General features: G+C 40.1%; 1 protein-coding gene across 13 annotated transcripts in view; it reads right to left on the bottom strand.

Annotated features, from left to right (window-relative positions):
- ENOX1 (ecto-NOX disulfide-thiol exchanger 1) overlaps window positions 1-16071 on the bottom strand; it is a 374358-nt gene that overhangs the window by 19258 nt on the left and 339029 nt on the right. For 11 of the 13 annotated variants that reach the window (XM_068929740.1, XM_068929749.1, XM_068929748.1 and 8 more), the window contains 2 exons: window positions 13376-13483; window positions 8445-8501 (listed from right to left, as the gene is read on the bottom strand). In XM_068929740.1, coding sequence (XP_068785841.1) covers window positions 8445-8501; window positions 13376-13483 — 165 coding nt within the window. The remainder of the gene's footprint in view (window positions 1-8444; window positions 8502-13375; window positions 13484-16071) is intronic. The other 2 variants (XM_068929750.1, XM_068929751.1) reach the window with 1 other exon arrangement.

A 16071-nucleotide genomic window follows, 5' to 3' on the forward strand; every position in this document is an offset into this window, starting at 1 on the left:
TGCCCCTCTCCTCAGCCCTGGTGAGGCCTCACCTGGAGTCCTGTGTCCAGTTCTGGGCTCCCCAGGACAAGAGAGACATGGCACTACTGCAGAGAATCCAGTGGAGGGCTACCAAGATGAGGAGGGGACTGGAGCATCTCTCCTTTGAAGAAAGGCTGCGAGAGCTGGGCCTGTTCTGGGCCTGTTCAGCCTGGGGAAGAGAAGACTGAGAGGCGATCTCATAAATGTGTACAAGTATCTGAAGGGAGGATGTCAAGAGGATGAGGCCAGCCTCTTCTCCGTGGTGCCCAGTAACAGGACAAGAGGCAATGGGCAGAAAGTGAACCATAGGAAGTTCCATCTGAACCTGAGAAAAAAATTCTTCCCTGTGAGGCTGACTGAGCATTGGAACAGGTTGCCCAGAGAGATAGTGGAGTCTCCTTCGCTGGAGATATTCAAAAACCGTCTGGATGTGATCCTGGGCAATATGCTCTAGAGGTCCCTGCTTGAGCAGGGAGGTTGGACTAGATGATCTCCAGAGGTCCCTTCCAACCTAAACGATTCTGTGATTCTGTGATTCTGTGAAATCATACCATGTCTGTGAATTTAAGAGTGCACTGATATTAACAAATAAACAGTTTATAACTGGCTTGAAAATTAGTTTTCATTAATATTATAGGAGCAATGATGAACAGAAATTAGAACAGCGAATATAAGACTTTGCAAATGAAGCACTTCAAAATTCACCTCTATGCATCGAAAATTAGTTTGTCTGATTTATCCCATGTGATAGAAATGTTTTCAGGAGTGAAGATTAATTGTATTATGGTGCTCTTGACATCCTATTTTTCCAATCCATTTGCCAGAGGGATGCTTTTAACTTTTTCATTACAAAGCTTTTACTATTATAACTTTCACCTGCTGAGTTTAGGCAACTAGCAATAATGTGAAAACGCTTTTCTCATTGAAACTATCGTTTTACTTTGTTCCCACTGTACTCGGGCACATGTATTTTATGAGAATGTACATATGCAAAATACGGATGACTCATATGGAGGTTAAACTTCACACTTATTTTTAAAACTGTGGTTAGGTTGTTTCATTTTCTAAAGTTGGATTTATGTGTAGGTTCCTGATGTCTTAACATAGATGTTTTACGTGATGTGAAGGTGGTTATTTTTCAAAGGAAAAGATAATTGTCATTTTGCACCCTCTGTGTTAGGAAATCGCAGCAAACCAATGGTTGGCTGAATGAGAGCATTACCTGTCCTCAAAACCTACTGAAATCATCCTGGAAGAGGATACTTTTGTGTCCTCAGACAGAGGACCCGTGAAAGCCCTTTTGCAAGGGCTCCTCTGCAGCAATGGACTTCTAAAAAAAGTTAAAGAGAAGAAAAAAAAGGCAATTCTTTTCCTTTCTGGGATGTGTAGAATTGTTTTAAAATCTTCTCTGATGAAATAAAAGGAAGTAATTAGGAAAAAAAATGTTTTATAAGGGTGAATGAGTTTTTAGTAAGGATTTGGACTTTGAAAAATATGAATTTTAGGTACCTGAAAACTGTGGGCAACTTGCTTATTCACAGGGATCTCCATGTACACATTTATGAGAAGTACTTGAAGCAAACATTTTGGAGCTATCATTCTCCTGGATAACATCTTGATTAGAGTGGTGAACTCCTCCAAGATTAATTTCTCCCAGGGATATTAAAGTTCCTTTCTCACATCAGTCTCTTTTTGCTTCATATTCCATGAAGGGCTTCGGCAGGTTGGAGAGCATGTGAATTTGGTGTGCGACCCCCAGGACTGCAGTAAGAAGCTTGTAGCTGAAACAGAGGTGGCCCTCGTCCTTCAGGCAGGTGCTAGGGAGCCTGAGCGCTGCAATAACAAGCCAATCTGCTTTGTGCACAGTGTGGGTTAAGCATACAGGTGTGCAACTATAAGACCAAATGTTGCTCCTTACTAGAAATGATGGGATGATTCCTATATGTATGTGCAATATATATACACTCAGGAAAATGCTTTGGAATGAAAGGCTGAACATAATTGTCGGGTATTATTAAAATTTCAGGTAGCTCTAGGCATTGCGGAACTGTCTTCCTGTGCAGCTCGTGAAATCTAAAGTCAAAAAACTTCTGTGATTTGCTGTGAGTGGGTGGCTGAATGGTTTTATCATTGTGTCTCAGTGCTCTCTCTTCTCCTCCCTCAGATTAAAGGAATTCACTTCAACAAAAAATCAAGTTGCTATGCCACTCTGATGCTTTTAATCAGGGACAAGAGAAGTAGTGTGATTTCTTGCTCCACACAAACAAAGGGATTATTGCCAAAGCCCAAACGTTCTTCAGTCCATGTCAGAACATATCTCAGTCTGCTGTGTTACTTTGTGCCCTATAGGGTTTAGATCGTGGCTGAAACTGTAGAGACTGTGATTGTGTCAGGAGAGAGATCTCTACTGTGCTAATGAGTCTGTATTGCTATCCTCCAGCATATCGAATCAAGGTTGGGACAGTGAAGGAGGAACTTGGGGGGCATTTGATCTATCAGTATGTAAGATCTTCTGAAGGGTGAGCGTGCTCTTTGATAACCTGGTCTTAGACAACCAGTTAAGCTCCTGTTATTTTTCAGCCCTTGCAGTATTGAATTCAGGAGGTGGTCATTCCTCATTCCTGCAGTGGTAAATAGGAGAGCTGCTGATCTGTAAATAGTCATAGCTGCTTGAATTTATCCTACTCCACATGCCTTAAATGGAGGGAAACAAGAAGAAATGAGTGATGGAAGGGCTCCAAATAAAGGCCTAGAATGGAGAAAGTGGCGTGGGGAGTAGCAAGAGGCATGGCTGCTCCTCCTCATGTGGTCTCTGGCCCAACAAGGCAGAAGAACCCAAGTACAGACAGTAATTTGGGTCCTTCAGCAATGCCTGGAGACACCAAGGGCTACAGCCAACGTACAGAGTCCTTGCACTTCTTTTAGCAACATAACACACCAAAGAGTCCTTCAATGAGGAACAAAAATCCAGATTTCTCTTTCCTCAGGCAACTACCCTTATCCCTGCACTGCATAGCTGTGTTCAGTCTTGTTTGTTCTCTTGAGACAATTAACTGTATCTGTTAACCAAATTCGTGGACTAAATGCAGTTTTGGAAAGTGGAGCAGTTACAACAGAAGGGTGTGAGAGAGCAGGTAGCCCACTCTCTTGGGAGGAGAAAATGTGTCTCTGAGCCTTTTCAGGAGGAGGAGAGAAACAAACCAGGACTTCTTGCACCCTCTGTTAGGGCTGTAACCCCTGTACTCTTGGGTACAGGAAGGCTGCCAGCACCTTCTCCTTATCCTCCTTAAATGCACTCAGCTGTCATCACTTCAGTTTTTACAGTGCCCACTCATTCCCACATGCTCCAGAAATGCCTCTTGCATGGATGGAGGATTTCAGCTAAGCCTAGACAGCTACTCACTGACTCGCTTCAGGCCGTTAAAGCTGAGATTCATAGCATGCAAACCCTAGGCAGCTGCGAAGTTCAAATATAAAAGGAAGTGAAACAATTTTGTGAGATAAGCAGGCACTGAACAGAGTTTTTCTGGCCTATAACTCAGGCCCAAATTGTCCCAAAGTCCTATATTAGGCATGTAGAGTATCTTTGAAGGCTATGTTGTTCTTTGAAAAGTAAACCTTTTAAAGACTTGGTTAGCCAAGAAATGACTGTTGCATTCACAAAAAAGCAAAACAGAAATGCCAGCAATCACTTTCTAGGGATTCTTTATCATTAAATATGACCAACTTTTGTCCCGTAGTCCTGAACCACTGGGACAATTCAAGCAGGCCTTGATCTCTACCACTTCCCACTTTTCTGCATGTGTTGAAGGCCCTTTGATCTCACCTGGTTCAGTGTGAGACAGTCACATAAATAGCATGGAGGCACCCCATCCTTTGACAGATATGTACCAGCACATATACTGGCATGGGATGTTCACAGCAAATACCCTTGTGTGCTTCCATTAAAAGTTTGTGTAGTGAAGAACAAGAACTGAGCCCTAATGAGTCAGTCTGATGGAATTACAGAATTCTCCAAATACTGGGGCGGGGCGGGGGGGGGATGTTCATTGTTTAAATCTTTGGCTGGCTGATCTCAAAAATGAGCCTTATTTATGAGCTGTCTTTATTTGTCTTTGGTAAAGATCATCAGTGATTAACCGATAATATGTGAAAAGAGAAGACTAGAGTGTAGTAAGAAATAAGATTGCTTTGAGCATTGCATAAAGTGAGCAATTTAGTGAAACGGTTCAAATATTTCACCCTGGGTATACTCCTCCTCAGAGTCAGGGATCCTCTGGTAATTGCTTGAAAAGCAGAAACAGAGGGGAAAAATTAAAGGAAGAATCAACATCAAATGTAAGATGCTTGGCTGAACTTGAGAAATGCTCTGATAATAGCTTCAAGCATTCAAATGGAAAAAAGCATCCCTACTTAATATTATTGATTCTGTGTCTGGAGAAAAAACCACAAAATATTGTGTCCAGGCTGCTGGAGATGCTAACTAGAGGAAGACAGCCAAATGAGGTCAAATTCATTACTTTGTTCAAACAACAAAACTCAAGCAGGAAAAAAAAAAGATGGCAAAGAGCTTAGGGTGAAATCACTTTCTCCTTCTGTAATGTAGGTGTTTATTGTATTATACCCTGGCGATAATGAAGTAACCCCTAAAAATATCTCAGTGAACTCCTGGCTTATTAGAGTTGATGAGGAATCTAATTATTGACTTCAGCAGAGTCAGGATTTTACCATGCTAATGTACTTTGGGCACTCAAAAAACTTTGGTGACCGTGAATCATGTCTTGCTTTGGTCTGAACCTAGATAACTGATTGATACTCTGGACTACCATTTCATGGCACTTACACAAAGGACAGGAGTTATTTGCTGTCTTCAATCTACAGAAACCAGGTAGCTGTCAGGGCAGAGAGACAAACTCCTGGAAGAAGATCACTGAGAACTTCTAAATTAAGGCTTGTGTTCAAAATCCCTCCTTCTCCACTAACAGCAGAGGGACACTAGGGAGGCTGACTTTCTCAACTCCAAAATATTCACCGAGGCTGTGTGTTAACGTATTTGCATGCAGTGTCCTATGTGTGCTGAACTTAGCAGTGAGTAAAAGGGACTCTTTGATCAAAACAAAGAATTATTCTTTACACAAGAGGCTCCACTGAATTTACAGAGACAACAGAGGAATGAACTGCATTCATATAGTAAATTATAAAGCAGGCGATTAGCCTTTTCACTCTGTAAAATATTCTCTACTCAAACGCACCTCCTAAGCAACTTTTTTTTCAAGGCGGGACTAATCAGGTTCCAAGAGACTGGGCACATCCTGGAAGAGGATTATATCTGAAATTATAATTGTATATTAGCCATTATTTTCTCTTCAGTTAAGACAGAGGTGCAAATTAAATAGCATTATATTCAGTTAACGAAGAGGAAATTAAGAGGGGTACAGATTAAAAACAAGAAGCAATCTTTTCCTAACCCCAGGGCTCAAGGAAATGAGCATGCAGTGACAGCACCTCCGGCAGTGCTGAGCATTGAAATCTCTGTTAATACCAGGCCAGGATTTTGGGCACATGAACTTGACATCTAGGCTTTCCTGCCACAGAGCGTACCTGGGAAATGTCAACAACTGTAACAAATATTACCACATGTACCTGGCAAGTCACTCATGAAATACCCTTACGAGTGTTTACAGAGCCTTGTAAGATAGTTTTGCTTCCTGAAAATAACAGATGTGCCTGCAATACACTAAAATGTCTACATTTTTTTCCCCAGCTTTGAGTGTGAACTGCCATGGCAGGGAGTGTAGCATTGCAACCGCTCCAGCCTCTTAATTAAATGTGCTCAATTCTCTTGACAAAAACGACAGAAAAACTGAGGATCTGCACGTTTTACAGGTTGGGCACGTATCTGAAGGCATGTTTTTCTGCTTCCAAAGGTATCTCAGCTCCTACCTTATCGTTCAGGATGGTATGACATAATGGAAAAGTAGAAGTCACACCAGGATAGGGCCAAGTATATGTTTTCATCTGTATCTGCTTTTGCTACAAAAAACATTTCCCAATTTTATTTTAAGAAATAATATTTTTTTAAATGTAAAAAATGATACAGATCAGTGTCATCAGCAGAAAGCCTGATAACTGTTGCAAATAATCATTTTAAGATTATAGTGTGGACTTTCTTATGCATATGCAATGTGACTAAACTTGATACCATCCTTTTTAGGATCCTGGTTTTCTGCAGAGCAAGTAATCTAAATATGCCATAGTGTGAAGATTAGATTGAGTTCAGTGTATAGACATACGTTGTCATTTCTCTTTACCAACACCTCCCACTATTGCTCTGCATATAAAGGTATTTCATTTGCTGAATTCAACCTATCAACTGTAACAAATAAGTCCTAATCCCATTATATGCATCGCAGTTCACTAACAACCACGTAGGGGCCACCAAGCCTTTTTCTCTTTGATCATCCCAGATTTACACACTAGCCAGGGGCAAGAAACATGAAGTCTGCTGAGAACAGATGAGTGGAGGCAACCTGCAAGGTGTCTCACTACATATTTGATATAAATGACAATTGTTTAAAAGGTGCCTCAACTTCTATTTTATAGAGTTCGCTAGCATAGCAAATGCTTTAACATCCATTCTCTTTCACTAGTTTTCTGTTTCCATTTGTGCTGCTGTAACATCTCCGATTTAAAGGGGGCACAATTGTTGAATACCCGACTGCAGCTGTAACTTGAGAATTGTAGCTGCCTAGCTTCCTTCTTCACCATTAACTTAAGTATTGACTTTTTTTCTTAGGAGTCTAATTTGGTATCAGATCTTCATGGGAAGAGCTCGTGAAAAAGAGGAGCAGAAAATAGGTTGCAATTCTATGGAAAATTCAGGCATTTTTAACTTTCCTACAATTGCAAACTGGGACAAACATTACATCTTGAAAAATTTACCATTAACCAAAGATTCTGAAATACTTTCCTTTAGACATATGGGAATGACCTCCTGAAATGCCCTCTCTGTACACAGTTGAAATGTTTTATTTCAACCCTATTTCAGCCTTTATTTATATAAAAATCAAATTTTTAGACCCTCCTGTTTTCTTCTGGAAAGGAATCAGAATGGTAAAAGTTGAAGCATTTGGAGAGTTTTCCTCTAAAACATTTCAATTCTGCAAAACATTGTCTCATCCACACTTTTGAAGAAGCAGCAAGCTTTCTAAGATGCCTTAGAAAATTTCTAAGTTTCTAAGTTGCTTTAGGAAACTTGCAACCAGCTGTTCTACAAAGACAAAAGTTTTCAGGTACCAAGTGAGAGCATTTCAAGATCACTGATGGATTAATGTCTTTGTTTTAGTTTGCAAACAAAATCTTTCAAAAGGCCAACAAGATGTTCTGCAGACAGACTGCAGCTGTAGGTTCATTGGAGCTATCAGACGATATTGAATGTCTCCTATCTGAATGCTGAGAGCTATGAGGTGCTATTGACTTCACTGTGGAAATAGACCAAAATGAACAAGGTTCAAGAAAGGATTAAAAAAGAGAGGATAATATTTCCTTATCACAAAGCAGTTCTCTAAATTTGAGAGTCCCACTCAGGTTTAGAATACAACTGTTTTCCTAGTTGAGCTATTAGACAACACTTTAAGTTGATTAAAAAAGATGCTAAAATATATTAGTGTTTAGGCTGTTGCCAGTTCTCTCAGCTAGGACAAAGACATTTTATTTAATCAAATTTCCTTTTCGTATGCTTATGACAAAGCACAAAGCTGCATAGTTTGAATTACAAACATAGCAGGATAGTTTTCCTTTTTTCTCTCTCACTTTATCCAAATTACTGTTTCGACTGCAATCATTAAAGGAATAATAGAAGTATTTTTATTGGCAGTAGATTTTATAAAACATGACCTTAACAAATCCTTTAAAAATTTTGGACAAAGTAATAATGCAACGAATTAATTTAGCCCTTTTTATGCAAATGAACTGTTTCCAAATTATACACATATATGAATCACTTCACACAGAACTGAATTATAGCCAGACTTGCTCGGCTGCAAGGTGGCAGCCATAGAGACAAACAGTATAACTTTGTAGGTTGAGTAATCCTGGACAGGACACTACAGCAAAGCATTTCTCTCGCAGTCGTTTCCATGGTATCTTTAACACCCACATACAGCAAGTAGGACATTGGTTGTTAAAGTCTCATCCAAATAAATCCCACAAAGTAAATTGCATGGAACTCAATTTATCTACCTCGAAATGAAGTTTGCTGGGATCTGAACCTGTGGCTTCAGGAAAAAACAGGCATTTCAAACCTGACGTGCAAGTCATTGAGCCATTCTATCAGCTTTAGCACTAAGACATAAATGTTAAATTCAAGAACGTAAGCATGCATATATATCTCTAAAGCCATATATACATATAGCTGTACCTACATTTGCCTGAGATTCATCATGCCCATTGATTTCTGCTAATTCCTTGGCACTTTTTAACTGCAAAGAGTAAACAAAAAACAAAACAAAACAAAACAAAACAAGCACATTACTTGAGTATTTCACATAGTTATCTTTGATTTATTAGAGGGAGCATTTTATAAAGCTTCCAATGAGAAAAACAGATGGAGCATATAATTCTAATGAGTTTTTGCTCAAACCATTTTGAAACTAACATATTTAAGGCTTGATAGGTTGGCAAAAAAAAGAGAAATAATAAGACTGGGTCATTATTTTTGAAATAATAAGATTAGAAAGTAGTTTCAAGGCACAAAAAATGTACAGAATTGGCTCTCAAGAATAATAAATGATTTCATTTTCCTTTCTTGTTGCTATTAATTTAAACTTTGCAATATTTGCAAGTTGCCACTAGCTAAATAGTGTTTTGCTAATGATTACTTTTGAATGATATATTGTGAGCTATTTAAGATGCCAGAGTGCTACTGTATGTTTCCTTCCTGAGGAAGCATCTAAATAACTGTCATGGCTCCTGGATATGACGGAAAAGGAAGGGAAGAACATCTTTTTTAACTAACGGATGGAAGGAAGAACTGAGAAGACACCGTCAGTTTCAGACCCATGATCAGAACCAAAGCTTTTTTCCCTCTGAATTAGCTTTTGGGGGGAAATCCAGGATAACTTCATGGGGGGTTGTAAGAGATCGCTACCAAGAGACTCAAGAAATGTCCTTGCTTATGTCTTCAGCCACATAGAAATATGCACTTGTTCATCCTGTGATTGAGCAAACACAGAAAGAAGGAGACACTGCAGCTGTCATGACCTGGTAAGCCATGGAGCTTTGCACACTTAAATGAAAAGTACAGAACCATTTACCCTTCAGGTGAATTTCTGAAGAGCCATGTGTTTATGCTAACTTAATTCAAGGCAGATATTTGAGGTAGGGGTGATGGGGAATAATAAACGAAACTTCCTTCTGTATTCCTTGGTTTCCATCTGTTTTTGCCAAAGAAGTTGGGATTGATTTAACTGTTTATGAGACAGCTCTAACACTGAATGACAACAATCCTAAAATTCAGGAGAATATGAGTGCTTTTATGTTTCGATTAGGTGTTTGACTCAGAACCACTGCCTGATTACCTGGGGAGGGATGGCTAGCTTACCTGATCATCTTTGTGCTGTGTGACAGCAACAGCTAAACTGGTTGTGAATCATCAAATTCTCAGTTTCCAAGCTGATGATTGGCAGCCAAGATATGTGGGGCATGATCTCTGTATACCTTAATATGCAGGGCACTACACTGCACCAGTTCAGAAACTGCTGCACAAGCAGTTAAATCGGCCCTTATGAGGAGGGGAGCAGCAGGACAATCTCTGAGAAAGCAGTACAAATGGTAGCTGGGAACTGCAAACTCATCAGCTGCCCCAGTTCAGTTGACACTCATCTTTCAACACCCTTGAAAAGGCTACAATTTAAAGCAGCGTGATGCATTTCCAATGAACGTTATGTGTTTTTCCTGCACTGAAAAATAACCTTGCCTGCAAAACCATTGCACTGTGAGGATGGCCAGTAGAAACAAGCTGCAGAGGCTACTTAAAAGCCAAGCACCAAGGTTAGATATTTCTTCATTGTGGCATCACCGAAAGAGCTGTTTCCCAACTCTGACAGTTCTTCGTTATACAAATTCACCTCACATGACCAGTCCTGTTGAGTTCAGCTGGGTTACTCATCTGAATATGAGGTCAGGAGAGCAGGCTTGTGTATGTAAAACTGCTCTGCATGTTAACGCCACCTCCCAAGTGCTCAGGGAGTTCTGTCCATTACTCACCTTTTGCCTTTCCTTTTTCAGGTTCATAAAATGCAGCCACCCCTTGGTGATGGCTGCCTTCTTGGGCAGTGCTCCACATGCGTTCTGCTGGTGACATACCGCTCCCCCGTCAGCCTCATTCTCGTTTGCCTGGAGCCTGAACTCAGCATCTAGTCTACATTGGTCTGCTGGACTTCCACCCCACCACCTTTTCCCAGCATTATTGCCCTGGTGCTGCTCCAATAATGCAGGCAGCGTTAATTTAGTTCTAATGCAGACGGGATGCTAGAGCTCTTCCATTTTTTTGCTAGCCATGCTCTGAAATGGATGTCAGAGCTCAGGCAAGAAGGTGCTAGTGTCCACATCTGCACTAGAACCAACGTGGTAGTAGGTGGAGGCGAACCCGTGGAGATAATGGTGGAAAACTCATGGGGAGAAAATGCCCAGCTGTATTCCAAAGACTAATGGGGTAACAGTCCCTCTTTTCCAATATTGTTTCATTTAATTTAAGTTGCAATTACACTCTTCTCTCACATCCTAAATAATGAAATGTAGGAACAGAAATCTCAAAAAACAAACAATATTGGAAAAATAGGACTTGCCTTACCCCCAAGGCAGGCTCTATCGCAGGTCGGTAGTGAGTGCGATATCACCAGCAGAGAGCATGCTGAGACAATACACTGAACTAGTGTCAGTAAAAACCATGGGCCTACCTGAAAGGAAAGGAGAAGGGTTAAGGAGTTACAAGTCCCTGATGCATCAATTTGCTTGGATATGTTCTTTAGGGACACAAGAGATAAGAGAAAATGCACAGCCACCAGACCAAAACCCTGCACTAGGGAGCTCCGTTTCTTTGCATAACTGGGGTTGATTACACACATGCCAGCAGGCATGAACTCCTCTGGCAACCAGAGCTGGTGGCCAGGGGCCAAATCTGATCCAGAAACCCTTCACTGCAGTTGTGCAACATGACGTATGAGCAAATAGGACCTCTCTCAGCAGGACCTCTATGCCTGCATAGAGCTGGATGGAGCAATGGGATCAGAGCATTGGTGAGCCAGCTCACGGCTGGCAGCAGGTGTGCTCAAACACAGCTGCACCTCCTCATGTAAACATGCCTGCGGTGCGGCAGGCTGCAATCCCTCTATCAACTTGAGATGAAATGGCACGTTTTAGCAAATGTATTACAAACGGGAGTAATGCAGTTGAGGTGGGAGCCCATTGCTATTTATTTTTACAAGAAATGTTCATATTTACTTGACTCTGCCATACGATTTTCAATACCCAATGTGGATAAAACATACAGATGAGCTGTGGTGCTCATAAAGGAAAGCTGTGAGCATTGGCAAGCAGGGGTCATTACTGCAAGGGCTTTTGCTATTCCGGAAAGTTTTGGAAATGGTTCAGGGTTGCTGGAGAGGCATGCTAGCTGTGTAGCACTGCTTAGGAATTCTGGCTACTTACAGTCTCAGCCTTCGGCATATTTCAAAGTTAATTCTCGAGAGACATGCAGATCCATTGTGCTTTTCTTCCCGTTACTGTTTTGTCTGTCTGCCTAGCATGAGCATGCATTTGATTTGCAATTAGTAGGAGTCTGCAGAGATTCAAAAGTCTGCCCTGGTGGTCCCTACTGGGGCTATTACTGCAAGATCTTCTTACATGTTTTTGCATATATTAATTTCTATCAAGATATAAGATAATTTCATGGAATTTCATTATTTCTTTTTTTTAAGTATTTTGTAATACTGTATCTTGAATACTATGGAAAAATGTGAGTGAAGTGACATTAAGTGAAGAAATCTAACAGATTATATGTTTATAAACATTCTGCTGTTGCCAGATCCATTACTCCTCATGGTACTTTGTAGAATATAGCGGTGCATCAGTTCTCATTTAGAAGGTTATCTTTGTAAACACAAGTGCTAAGAATATGTATTTGAAAATAAAAGCCTTATTTTTTCCAGAATCTAAAATTTTAGTTGCTAGAATATATGTGTCACTAGATACACTCAGTAACAAATGTGAGGAGTGGAATGATGCCACAGCTTTCATAATGAGCACTAAAAAAAAAAAAACCTGAAATAAGTGTAATTGCATTTCTCAATATGTATATTAAATGCATACATCCATTTTCAGAAATATTCAGAAATTAATGCTGCAAAATATTTAACATAAGAGCCATCAATATTTTGAATCTTTGCCATCCAAGCAATTCAGATACTGCAGTCTTGAAACTGCAGATAAGTAACCAAGGCACTAAATGTTTCAGCTTAAAGTTCACAAAGAAAAGATCAAAATAAGGTCTCAAAGCAGAGACCGTGCCTATGCAGCATGTGTGTGACTTTGTGATTCTGGTGTGTCAATATCATACGTTTTATACGCAATATGTATTTGTACACGCAGGGATTACATAAAATATGATATTTCATTTCCAGATTTCCAGATTTCCTTTTTGATGTGAAACTACCCATTTTACTCTACTTTTAAGACAACACTATCACATATAGTTCTCAATGTCATAGAGCACCCCAGTACCAAAGAAATATAAAATAAAATCATCTGATTTACAGAGACTTGTTTTTCACTGGTTAAATAAGTGCATTGATGAAATACTTTTCTAATATCATCATAATAAAGTTTTTGTATGCTTGCATCTGCATGAATAACACAGGACGTTCTAAGCTCTTTTTCTCCAATAGTAGTCTCTAAAGGAAATATCTGTTTTGTTTGAAATATTTTTACTTTTCTGGTATATTTAACTCTCCTAAAATTTATTTGTCTCTAGAGAGAAAACACACTTCATTGATATCTATGTGGAGGAACACAATATTCAATATGTGAAATTTAATATTGGATAGTGTAAAATAAGGGTCCATTTTCACTTTGTTTTCTTACAAAAAGGTAAATCTAAAGGTAAAAGCTGAAGGTAACTCTATGTCACCTTCAGCTGCATTTACAAGTGCTAATCAAGGCAGAGAAACAGGCCTCATAAGGTTATGTCTTGCTCACAGCATAGTCAGTGGTCAGACTCCTGTGGATTTTGGAGGTGAAGCCTTGAGTCCTCCTCAGCATACCTAAGCCAGCCTTTTCTCCCACCAAAAACACTCACCTGTTCTTGCAGGACTTTTAGCATTGCTTGTGTATGTGTTTGCTCTTCCTTGGCTTGCTCCAGTTCGGATTTTTTGTTATTTAATTCTTCCTGTATGCTCAGCAATTGCTGCACAAACAAAAGAAGTTTCTGGTTAGCACTGTCTGGTTCCAAAGAGGATTTAAATCCTCAGTTTGATAAATCCTCATTTCAAACAATGCTTTGCAGGATGCTCCCACATTTATTATTGTTGCATAATCTGCTATGTCTAAATGGACCAAAGGTAAACTATTTTCATCTGCATCTCCTCCTGCAGCAGTGCTCCACGAGTAATGCATTGGTTAACGTGTGTTAAGCTATTTGTTACACTAAAGTAGAAACTCTTGGTACAGTATATCACCCACTAAGGGACTGTCACATTCATCTTAACCAGAATCTTATTTGTAGAAGTATACGTGGTGGTTTTAATAATACTAGGGTAAACACTACAGTACATAAATAATTTAAAAGCACAGCCCTTTAATATAATTAGTTATTGGCCCAAAGCCATTTTCATTCTATGCAAAGCAATATTCTGGAAAGCTTTCACACTGAGTTGCCAAGAAGAAAGCTTTCCGTTTTTCCTTGCGTTGTGTTATTTTATTAGATCAGTAAGACTGATGCCCTACAATCAATACATCAGCCATGAAGACTGTTGATCTGCATTGTCGAAACAAAAAGCTATGACCAAAAACTATTTTTATGAAGATAATTTCTGGAATGCAGGGACATATGTAAAAGTCCACATCCTCTCATTTTGGCTAGCTCTATGTTCTGCACAGATTTATTGTGACTGTCAAGAGCAGGTCAGTAGATTTAATTAATTCTGAAAGAATTATATATTTCTGTTTTGACTTGATGAATGTTAGACACTGCTAAAGAGCAAGAGAAGACAACTAAGAGATTAAAAAGGAGTTTATTGTGCTTTCCCTTTGTCCTCAAGAAAGGAAAGTCTGAATTGCTGGGGCAACATATTGCTCTGCTTACGCTCTTTTTTTAAGCACTACTTGAATTAACAATTGCTTTAATAACCTGAGTTACTGATCTTCCACATTATAACCATCTGAGGCTTACTTTATGGTGTGCTTAGCACTGGCAGCTCTGATTCAAGTTGCAAGTGTTCAGCATTCAGTCGGTCCCAGACAAGTAACCTAGAAACACACCTTGGCCTTGTCCCACCACACTGGAAGTCCCAGGCATCAAAGGACTCTGTTTCTGTTGCAGCACCAAGATTGTTTTAAGAGCAGCTTGGAAACATTTGACACTTCAGGGCTTGGCAGAGCTATTGGTAGCTGTGGTATAAGTGAACACCAATTTGATGATTGGAGTCAAATCATTCAGGCACTGCAGTAAAAATCCACTTGGGTATATGTCTGATTATATCTTACACACTCTACAATCCAGCTGGGTGGGCTCATTGTTGGATCTCACTCCTTGGACTGTTCCCTGAGAGCCTCTAAGAGACATTCAGGTATGTGCATTTACTCCACTCTACCATGGCACAAAAGCATTTTGAATCTCAAAATTGTACATGAAAAAACAAGTTCTGCTCCACTGAGCCTATTAACCAACCAAATATTGCATGGGAAGCTTTATTTCTGGTGTTTCCTGAGCAGGGATGGATTGCTACCTCAGAGCTATGTTCACCTTGCTTGTTGGGTACCAGTCCCTACATTTTCAGAAGACACACTGAATTTTTGTGTATACAGTCGTATGTCACACACACTGATACCCATGTGGCTCCTCAGCAGAGTTATAACTTTTCAAACATTTACATTTTAGGCCAGAAGGGACCGTTAGGTCACCTCATCTAACCTCCTGTTTATTACAGATCATTAAGCTTCATGAAGGATAGCTCTAGTTGATGTCTGCACTTTAGAAAGACTAAGGGACACTAGTCCCCAGAGGAGAAGCAGAACATACAGACACCAGCTAACTGAAGCCCTTTCAAGAATGCTAACGAGATATCTGAGGTGTGGCAAGCAGATGTGTCACCTAACAGGGCTTGGTGGAATGTCCTCTCCTTCCCAGGCCTAACCTGTTTAACCCTATGCACCTGAACTGGACAATGGTAGCCTAAGAAAAAGAAGTTTCTGTCTCCATGCCTGAGAGTCTTCTCTAGGCGATTCTGTCTTGCCATTGCAGCCAGTCTCTGATGATTCAAATTGAGGAGCCAAACTGAACGAAATAATCTTTTTATAAAGCCGAGAATCACAGAATCACAAAATAGTTGGGGCTGGAAGGGAGCTCTGGAGATCATCTGGTCCGAACACCTGCTCATGTAGGGTCAGCTAGAGCAGATTGCCCAGGGCCATGTCCCGTCAGGTTCTGAATATCCCCAAGGATGAAGACTCCACAGCCTTTCTGAGCAACCTATTCCAAAGTTCAACCGCCCTCACAGTAAATAAGGGTTTTTGCATGTGTTTTCTTGGCATCTAGCCAGTTAGTACATGGGGGAGGGAAGTCCTTCATTGCCTCTCAAGGCAACCAGCTGAAATCTTGAGGCATGAGATGTGATTATCATCACTGTCTCAATGCAGTGTTCTTAGCACTAGGGAGTCTGGGGAGGACTGTACAGGATATCCTATTTGCCCCACAGCTTCTGAAAGATATGAATGGATATGCAGAACCAAGGACAACATCACCATCTTCCAGACTGCACCTTCATCTTCATTCAG

This window comes from Struthio camelus, chromosome 1, assembly GCF_040807025.1.
Source record: "Struthio camelus isolate bStrCam1 chromosome 1, bStrCam1.hap1, whole genome shotgun sequence".
Classification (NCBI taxonomy): domain Eukaryota; kingdom Metazoa; phylum Chordata; class Aves; order Struthioniformes; family Struthionidae; genus Struthio; species Struthio camelus.